We start from the raw sequence: 9972 nt of genomic DNA on the forward strand, positions 1-9972 counted from the left end.
AGCCGGCAAATACTGCTGTGAGCCACCCTGGGTGAACCCCGTGCAGGGCACGCCTGGGTATCCGGGGCACCCAGAGGTCGGAGCAGCACGGATCTGTGGTGCCATGGAGCAGCCAGGCTCCTCCCTGCCCAGGGGACGTGGTTTTGGGTGATATATGTCGATTGGGGTCAGCACCAGCCACGTCTGTGATGCAACGCGGCAGCCCCGGGTGGGAGCTGAGGGTCCTCAGCCAGGTTGACTGGGTGCTGCCGGGCTTTGTCCGGTACTGGGGCAGCGGAGGCAACCCCGACCTCTCTCCTCCCTTCCTCGGCTGGGTTGCACGCTCTGCTGCCTCTGTAAACCGAGCTTGTGGCTTACAGCGGTGCTCAGCCGCTTCTCTCCCCCACACCCTCTACGTGATGTTTTCCCAGTGCTCCCTGTTCAAAAGATGCCCTGGGATCCCATTTCCTCTCCTTGGTCTCAGCTCCCTACTCTGTCCCGGCTGCTCCGCAGGCCCCAAGGGGTGGCAGCGGTGAATGCAGTGGTGCATGGTGTGACCCAGGTGGGAGGATGAGGATGGAGGGGACTGGGAGCACTTGTTGTGGGGCAGGTCTGGGGGCAGGTGAGCTGCTCTGCTGGCTCTATCCATCCCTCTGCTTGCACCTCTGCAATGGGGTTTGGCTGCTGCTGTGTGCTGGGCAGCACTGGAGTGCTCCTGGTTATTCTGGGGTGTTACCACAGACCTTTCCCGCTCCGCAGCCCAGGCTCAGAGTTCAGCCTTGCTCCTCAGCCATGCTGCTGCTCCTGCTGCTCCTGGAGACCACCCTGCTGTGGCTGGCCAGTGGCTTCCACCGTCCCTTCTACAATGGCTTCTACTACAACCACATCATGAATGACAAAGACAACGGGCAGGAGAAAGGTATATTGGGGATTGGCAGCTTGGTGCAAGGGGGGCTGGGATCCATCTCTTGGGGAGGATGTGGGGCCCAGTGGAGCAGGTGTGGATGCTCATGGGATGCTTGGGGGATGCTCATGGGATGCTCAGGCAGAAGAGGAGATGGCTGGAGAGAAGAAGTAGAGCAGCTGCAGAGAGATTTGGGGATTTTGGGCACTGGATCCTGACCTGACCATCATGCCTTCCCTCCCTGTTCCCAGTAGATTATTTCAATGGGGCCAGACTGGTGGTGGAGACCCCCAAAGACCCCGTCTACAGCTTCAATGGTGCCAACGTCACCCTGCCCTGCCACTACCATCATGAGCCCGACCTGGAGGTCAAGCGCAAGATCCGCATCAAGTGGTCCAAGCTGCGGGATGACTACACCAAGGAGCAGGACGTGCTGGTGGCCATTGGCAAGACCTACATGGCCTTTGGGGACTTCCGAGGCCGCGCTCACCTCCACCGGACCAGCCGACACGAAGCCTCACTGATCATCAGTGACGTACGCTTGCAGGATGATGGCAAATACCGCTGTGAGGTCATCGATGCACTGGAGGATGAGAGCGATGTGGTGGACCTTCGGCTGCAAGGTGGGGACATGGTGGGGACAGCGTGATCCCCTGCACCAAGCCAGTGAGCCTGGCCTTCCCGGGACACCCTCTCCTTGGGGGAGGTAGCAGGCAGGGGCCTTCAGGAGCCCAGCTGTGGGCAGAAAGGGGTTGGGATGCTTGGTGTGACGGGATGGTGGCTTGAGGCTGCCTGACTGTGGGGTTTCAGCAGCAGTGAGCCCAGGGCACTCTGCTCAGCCTGGGGATGTTACTGCAGGGTCAGAGTTGGGGGTGACCCTGTGGCCGCAGTTTTCTGCCTGTACCCACCCATCTTCTCACTGTGCTGCATCATGTGCAGCTGCCCCCTTGCCTCCCAGCTCTGGATGTCCTCATGCATCTTGTGATGAACCTTGGTGACTGGTCCAACACCTCTTGCTCACTTGCCATGAGGGACCTGACTCAGCCCTGACTCCACCACCAGGCTCAGAGATGGAGAAATATCCCCCTTGCTGTGCCCCTGCCCACCCCCTCGGCCTCCAGGCCCTCCCTCCCATGGTGGCTTGTCCCCTCTGATGCCTGTCACTGTAGTCCATGGTAGTGGTTCATATGATTCCGTAGTCCATCCATCCCCAAGACAGTGGTCCATTCATCCCCATATTGATGATCTGTGCATCCCTGCGATCCTGGCCCATATGTCCCTGTGATGCTGACCTTTGTGTTGCTTGGTCCTGTAGCTTGTGCATCCCCGTCATGATGGTCTGTCCATCCCCACAGGGGTGGTCCATGCCTCCCTGGGACCACTGTCTGTGTGTACATCCCTGTGATGGTGGTCCCTGCATCGCTGTTATCATAGTCTGTGCATCCCCATGCTGTCCACAGGACCAAGCCCCTGTGCCACCAGGTGTCGCTGGCAACTCACTGCTGGAGGCTGCATGCCCCTGCACGCCTGAGCCTTGGGCTGTGCCACCCTGAGGTAGTCCTTGTCCCAGAGCCTAAATTTGGGATGGGTCAGGGACCCCCATCAGGCCGGACGGGGTGGTGGGCTGCTTGTGGAGCTGGCTGAGCACCCCATCTGCCCCCAGGCATCGTGTTCCCCTACCAGCCTCCCCGCGGGCAGTACAGCCTCAACTTCCACGAAGCCGAGCAAGTGTGCCAGGAGCAAGGTGCCATCCTTGCCACCTTCAACCAGCTCTTCCAGGCCTGGACCGAGGGGCTGGACTGGTGCAATGCGGGCTGGCTGGCTGACGGCACTGTGCAGTACCCCATCCGTGTGCCCCGCAAGCCCTGTGGTGGCCTGCACCTCGCCCCGGGCATCCGCAGCTACGGCCTGCGTGACCAGCATCTGCACCGCTTTGATGCCTTCTGCTTCTCTTCCACGCTGAGAGGTGGGTGCTGAGCCAGGGCCTGGGGGTGGGACCCTGGGGAAGATGCTGTGTACAACCAGTGGCATCCCACGTCCTCCTTCCCCCTTAGGGCACAGGGCTCAGCTTTGGTGCAGATGCTCCAGATGGAGATGCTCCAGATGATGCTCAGCACTGATGCTCCCCTCTCCTACTCCCCTCTTCCTCCTAGGAGAGGTTTTCTACCTGGACCACCCAGCTGGGATGACGCTGGAGGAGGCCAAGCAGAGCTGCCAGGATGCAGGGGCTGAAATCGCACGAGTGGGGCACCTCTATTCTGCTTGGAAGTTCCTGGGCCTGGACCGCTGCAATGCCGGCTGGCTGGCGGACGGCAGCATCCGCTACCCCATCGTCAAGCCCCGGCCCAACTGTGGCCCTGCAGAGCCTGGTGTCCGCAGCTTCGGCTTCCCCAGGAAGGGCAGGTTTGGGGTCTTCTGCTACAAGGAGAGATAAGGAGCAGCAGGGCTTCTTCTTGGCCGGAGGATGTTTCCAGCCTGATGGTGCCTTGTGTCAGGTGTTTCCCAGGGCTGTTCTGGGGGTGACTGGGGGGGGAGGCGGGGTGGTGGGGAGGCTTATTTTTTCTTTTATTTTGTTTCCTTCCTTTGTATTTTTCACATCTTGCTCAGCAGCCGGCTCATGCAGCTGCTCAAGGCGGCTGCCAGCTGGGGCAGCGTGGGACCATCCTTGGTATGGGGTGTGCACAAGGACCATTCCCATGGACTGCTGCCGCCTCACTTGACCTCTGCCACCCTGCGTGTTGTGGCACCTTCCTGCAGTGGCAGCACATCACCGACACCCGCCTGCCCCCCCAGGCTGGTCCTGCCCCTGAGCTCATGGGATGGGAGCAGGGCAAGGCTGGATTTGGCCAGAGGCACAGAGTGGATGCCACTATGGTAGCTCCTCTTCCAGCCCCGTCCCCATCCCACCACAGGATGCCATTGTGCCTGTCCCCAGGGGAGCGCCAGTGCCTTATCTCCATGCGCCCCTTGCCTGGACACCACTGGAACTCTAGTGTCTTCTTTTTTGAGTGTTTGGTTATGAAAAGATGTATTTTCCTGGACCTCTCCTAATAAATCAGTGAAGAAATCCCTGGAGCGAGGTGGCTGTATCCCCATCTCTGTCCCAGCAGGAGAGGGGTTTGCCAAGGAAAGAGGGTTTGGGGATCCCTGACTGGACACCTGGGACTGTCTCATCCTTGGCTAGGCATCTTCTCATTGTCATTGGCTCAGCCCTGCTCCCACCTGAGCACAGGGAAGCTGAAGAATGAAGCATTTCCTGCTGGGATGGGCTTTAGACATGTGTGTTAACCTCTCCTGGGGTGAGAGCTGAACGGGAAGGGTAATGTCCTACCCCAGTGTCTTCCTTTGCTTGGGGCTTGGGACCTCCCCCACACTGCTTTTGTCCCCAGGGCTGCACCCTTGGGTGCTGTCTGTAGCGTGTAGCACCCTGTTTGGGTTCCTGCTCCTTCCCTGCTGTCTTGCCGTGGGAGATACCCCCCTCCACCCTGGCCTACACAGACACCTCCCTTCTTCCCAAAAAAACACTGACGAAGTGCCTGTTCCGATTTCACTCTCTTTATTATTTATCAGTCTTTCAAAATAGGATATGTTCAAAAATATAAATAGGTGCAGGGAACACTGGTGCCCCGCACGGTCCCCTGGAAAGAGCACGTCGGCCTGGGATGGGTGCTGTGCTGCGGGGGGGGGAAGGGTGGCAGGGAAGCAGAGAGGGGCTGCAGCCCCCAGATCTCAGGTCTCAGCATCCCCTTGCCTCCCTCCTTCTGCAGCCCCTTCCACCACAGCCTCCCAGCCCTCCCCGCCTGCCCCAACGCGCTGCAGCAGTAGGAGGATTCTGGAAAAAAAAATAAAATAAAACCCCAAAAGGTGCTGTTCACCCCGGAGATTAAATAACAGAAATAATTACATTGTTCGTGGATAAAATCAGGAAAAAATAATCATCTTTATTATTTAACTTAACCCCCTGCCCTCTGCAAACCCACCCCCCTCCCTGTCCCCGAAGGCACGAAGATAATTGGAACCGGACGGTTAGTAAAAATGCTGAAATCTAATTTGCTTTGCTTTGGTGCTTGGAAAAAAACATTAATTTTTTTTATATATATACACAAAGGTGGGTTTGTCTGTAATATAATTTTTTTTTCCTTATATGACAAAAAAGCAACAACAAGAAGAAGAAATCGACTCTGTTAATAGAACTGTTCCATTAAAAATCTCTCTCTCTCGCTTTCCCCCTCGGTCTCTCTCGCCCTGCTCTAATGGGTGGGTCTGTGCACGGCTCTGCCGCTGGGTCTCGACCGGCTCCTGGGGCTCCTCTTGTATAGCCTGCGCTGGTAGTTGGAGGCTGTGGGAAGAGGAGAAGAAAAAGCACCTTGTTAGCAAGACCTAACAGACGCTGCTTGTCCCACACTGACCATCCCAGCCCCTGGCTCTCTGGAAAAATACAGGCAGCAGCAGGCAGGAACATCTTCATGGATGCTTGTCCCATCCATTCCCCATGCCTGCTGGGATGCCAGCTCTGCTAACAGGGTGGGCGTGGGAACCTCTTCCCTATCAGCCCCATTGCCCTACCAGTCCCTCTCTGATCTCCTGGGACAGGGAGGGAAATATCCATCAGCAGTGGGATGTGCACAGGGCACAGGACAGGAAACAGTCCTGTCTGGCTGGCAGGGACAAGGTTTCTGCCTGATCTTTACTGCTGTTCTCCCTCACGGCTGGCACTGCTCTGGTGTGATAACTGTGGGAGCATTTTGATGGAAGGGGCAAAAGCTGGTTGGGAAGAGCCTAGGTCTCTTGTTCCTGTTCACTTATGTCTGTGCTGAGAGCAGCCTGCAGCTCTCCGGGTCTGCAGCAGTGCCAAAGGAGTCAGCAGCTTGGTCGGCACCACACAGACACCTCCTCCATCCCTCCTCCTTCCATCTCCTCCCTGGGGCGGATGTTTGTCCCTTAAGCCCGTATCAATGTTCCCTGGCTGTGGGACCATTGTTTTAGCTGGAATTGCCCAGCTGGACTAGAACTTGGGAAGGAGACCACTGGACAGATGTGATTTGGCCGAGGCCAGTGAAAATACTGGGAAGCTGCAGGCGAGCAGGGATGGGACAGGGGTGTAGGCAGGCCTGGGAGTGGGCTGGGACAGCAGTGGGAGAGGGCTGGCTGCCATCAGCTGGAGACCTGACAGGAGAAGGGTCAGGAGCCCAGCCCTGTCCTTTGGCTTAGCTCTGCTGCAGGACTCCTGTCTGCTTCCAGGGCAGGGGATGCTGGGGGGGCTCTGGGGTCACCAGAACGCTCCCCTCCTATTCTCTCTGCTGATGCAGGTCATGCCAAAACTCACTCTTTCAGAAGCCATTTCTTCTTCTTTCATTTCTGTAAGCAGCCTGGCCCCTTGGTAAGCTCCTTGTTGCCCTTTCCTGGCTCTGAAGCTGCCCCTGCCCTGCCTAGGTGGAGAAATCTCCAGGGCAGGAATTGCCCAGGCTGCCCCTCCAGCCGGGCATTGTGGTCCCCACCTGCCCAGAAGATGCCAGCTTCCATGGCCCCATCACAGGGGAGCTTTCAGAAAGTCAAGAGACCATGATGTCCCCTGGCTCAGAGCTAACCTGCACCCTAAGGTGATGCCCCCCTCATTCCCAGCTCCTTCTCCCAGCTGCAGGGATGCATCAGCCCTAACTTGAAGGCAAGGGGGGCCGAGACTTACGGTTTATGCAGGATATCCGTGGCTCCTCCCACTGCCCGTTGGGCTGGCACCGAATCGTGGGCACGTGGCGCTGGATGTAGCCTTGGCTGCACTGGTACCGCACCAAGGAGTTTATTTCGTAGCGGTCCTTCTTCCGGCCAAAGGTCCTGGCATTCTCCACCGCGGGGGGGTCCCCACAGGCCACTGCAGGAGAAGGGCAGAGACATGAAGTGCACAGCCTTGTCACCCTGCTTCTCCTGCACCCCATCCCCTGGGGTTTCTAAGTGTTGGAGAGAGGAAATGATCAGTGGCTGCTTGAAATGTGGCTACTTCTGGGGTGGAAAGAGGCTGCTGTGCCCACAGCCATCCTTGCCTAGCCCTGAGTTGCTCTGGGAGTGATGCCCTCCCCTGCTATTCCCTCCTTGGAATAACATCTCTGATCTAGAAGGTGTATGGGTCCCATCTGGGCAGGTGCCATCACTTGAGCCTGCCAGACTTTTTTTGCTAAATCCACAGAGGGGTTGTTTCCTTTGTTTGGGGGGAAAAAAGATGAAAGCAATAATAAAAAAAAGTTGATTAAAAAGTTAATAAAACCTTAAATTCCTTTGAGTTTGCCTCTCTCCACAAAATTTAGGGGCAGGGTGACATGGAAATTCTACTATGGGCCTTAAAATTAAGTAGCTGTCTGCCTCAGGGCTCTGTTCCTGCCTCCTGGATAGACAGAAAGAGCCAGGCATTGCAGTGGCCATTCATGTCCGTGGTAGGGCACAGAGCTGGTGTGTGGGAGTGAGGGCTCTGATTGGGGACACAAAACCCTTGCCCTGGCTCCAGCCCCAGTGCCTGAGCCCCCAACTCATTGCCAGCAGGCCACAGGGTGCTGACCTGTTCCTTTCTTGCAGGTGAAAGGAAGGTGATAGTTGCAAGGGACGTCGTTCCATTCGCCTTTCTCGTGCCAGATCATCACAACGCAGTCCTCGCCCGCCGAGAAGAAGTTATCAGGTTGGTTGGGCCGCCAGTTCTCCAGTTGCTGCCAAGAGAGGAAAACCCTTCACCTAAGGCTAAGCCCTCCCCTCTCTCTTTTCCTACTCCCTCCTTCCCCATGCATCTCACCAGCAGAGACTGTGGGTTGTCAGCACTGCTACTACAACAGTTATTTCTATCGTGATGGTGTCCAGGAGCTTAGCTGACCATCTTTGCTAAAGGCTTGGAAAAACCATGAGCCTTACAAAGTTAAGGGCTGCCTCCACTCAACATCCAACCCAATTGAGGATATAGCTCATGGGGCTCTTCCCATCCAACAGGAATATCTTCCCTCCCACTGGAGGCTGATGTCTGACCACACCATGGGCTGCAGGCTCACCAGTGGGTGCCCATCGGACCAGCGGAAGTCGTTCTCCACGGCTCTGTCACTGAGACCGATCCACTGGTAGTCCTGTGCATGGCCTGGAAGAGATGGAGTTGAAGAGAAGAGTGGGTTGTGGTACCCCTACACTTTGTTGGAAGTGTTTCTTTGCCATCTCAGCTGTCTCTGGCCCTGGAGCCTTTGGGTCATTTGGCTCTTTCCCAGTCCCTAGCTCCTGATGTCTGTTTTTCCCCACATCACGCTTGTCCATCTCCCTCCCCACTCAGCATGCCATGAGCATGGATCTGCCCACGTTGGCTTGAGTCACTGTGCTTGTTGCAGCAAGCGAACATCTTGTGAACAAGCCACATTAATGACATTATAAGAGCAAAGATCTATCCTAGCCAAGAGACAGCCCTCTTCTGTCTCACAGATGGATGGCTCTTCCTCTCCCATGCAAGTGTGAGGTCTTGTTAGGGAATACCTGAGCACCAGTAGGGGAAATTATGTTTTTTACATCATATTTGTCCATAGACTCAGAGTCCAATAGATGGATCCCTGCCCAGCCTCAGGGAGTCCTCATTACTCACTGTTCACAAATTCTTGCTCCTCTGGGGTGATGATACTGCTGAGGTGGGCTTGATGTTGTCGGCATCTGGCCTCTGCATCCATCCAGGTCTCCCTGTCTTCAAAGTGCTTGTAGCAGTGGCCTTGGAACTTGGTCCAGCCTTCCTCACAGTTCTCCAGGTCTGAAATAGACAAAAGAGGGATGAAAAGGAGTTGGTGCATGGGTCTGGAAGTCTTCCAACTCATCTCTTAGCAGCTTATGCTCTCATAGCATGGGAAAATACATGGTCACTTCTACTAAAAAGCAAACCCTGACACTGTTGCCTGTGGGAAATCCTGTGGAAAATGATCAGAAGGCATCCAAGACACACACAGAGAGGGGAACCTGTGTTGAAGACCCTGTGTTTGCACTTACGTGGCCAGTGCTACTAGAAAGCTTGAGTGATACAAAATTATTCTCGAGCAATTCAACCCCCGTGTCATGTTCCTGGACTCTGTTTTTGAGAAACTGACAAAGCAAGAACTCCTTTCTTCCCACTTGTGCTGGTCTGTGTAGTTTTATTGCTTTGGAAAGAAACTCCAAAACCTGAACCCAAATGCCCAAAATCAACATGTATGTGTTGAAAAGGAAAGAGGGGAAGAGAGCCCAGCTTCAGGTGGTCGCATTGCTTGGTGTGGTTCTGAGGCTCCAGAGAAGAAGCAAATCTACAGAGGTGGGAGAAGAGAGATGGGGGCAGGAACTTACCATGGCAGAGACAGAAAATGAGATTTCAAGGATAAAACTTGGAATCTGCTAGAAAAGTACAGTAGTTTATCAACTTTTCCTAACATCTTTTACCATCTGAGAGACACTGAAAATTTGAACCCATTAATAATAATAATAAAAAAGAAGCCACAGGTGAGGACAGCAGAAGTGAATGGATAAACCACCAGAAAAGTCCTTCAGCAGCTTCCATGCAATGCACCACACATCCACTCCATGTCACCAAAGGAAACAGAAAATGAAACGTATTTAATCTCAACCTTTCTGATGCCTGATCTACCAACTGTTCTCAGGCACTTGCTGCTCTTGGGGTGGCTCTCATGCCTCTTCATTTCCAGTAATGTTTTCTGTATTCAGTTTCTTTCTTCTGTTGTTAAACTTCATAGGTCAAAGCACTTGTCACCTTCAATCACATTAATTTCTCCTAATCCACCCTGCTGGTGTTCTTCCAGCTGGAGATTGCAGATGCTTCGTAGATGTTGGAAGGGCTGCTAGTTCAGGCATTAAAAACATTTTCTGCTTTCTTCAGCAGATCAAATGGATTATCTGAAAGCAGCTGACCCTCTAAGGATTCTTGGTCTTTGCAGGCAGATTGCTTGCACAAGATGAGCAGAGAACATACTCTATCTTTTGAGATATAAGTCTTTTTTCAAGCAGCTTGAATGCCATCCCTTCTCATCACAGCCAGGGATAGGACAGCACATGGCACAGAACCGCAGCAGGATATCTCCTAGGAGAAAGGCCACTCTTTC

At 54.7% G+C, this 9972-nt stretch overlaps 2 protein-coding genes across 2 annotated transcripts in view; one reads left to right on the forward strand and one right to left on the reverse strand.

Moving 5' to 3' along the window:
• The first annotated feature begins 771 nt into the window (after nt 1–771).
• HAPLN3 (hyaluronan and proteoglycan link protein 3) lies at nt 772–3317 on the forward strand. Its single transcript, XM_010187081.1, has 4 exons — nt 772–898; nt 1138–1506; nt 2547–2849; nt 3037–3317. The coding sequence occupies exons 1-4, from the start codon at nt 772–774 to the stop codon at nt 3315–3317; spliced, it is 1080 nt and encodes a 359-aa protein (XP_010185383.1).
• A 1816-nt stretch (nt 3318–5133) lies between these two features.
• Nucleotides 5134–9972, reverse strand: part of ACAN (aggrecan) — a 27159-nt gene continuing 22320 nt past the window's right edge. Inside the window, exons 15-19 of the mRNA XM_010187082.1 lie at nt 8481–8639; nt 7909–7991; nt 7431–7575; nt 6570–6752; nt 5134–5222 (exon numbers count right to left, since the gene is read on the reverse strand). Of these exons, the coding sequence (XP_010185384.1) occupies nt 5134–5222; nt 6570–6752; nt 7431–7575; nt 7909–7991; nt 8481–8639 (659 nt within the window). The remainder of the gene's footprint in view (nt 5223–6569; nt 6753–7430; nt 7576–7908; nt 7992–8480; nt 8640–9972) is intronic.

Source organism: Mesitornis unicolor, unplaced genomic scaffold, assembly GCF_000695765.1.
Source record: "Mesitornis unicolor isolate BGI_N332 unplaced genomic scaffold, ASM69576v1 scaffold35346, whole genome shotgun sequence".
NCBI lineage: Eukaryota > Metazoa > Chordata > Aves > Mesitornithiformes > Mesitornithidae > Mesitornis > Mesitornis unicolor.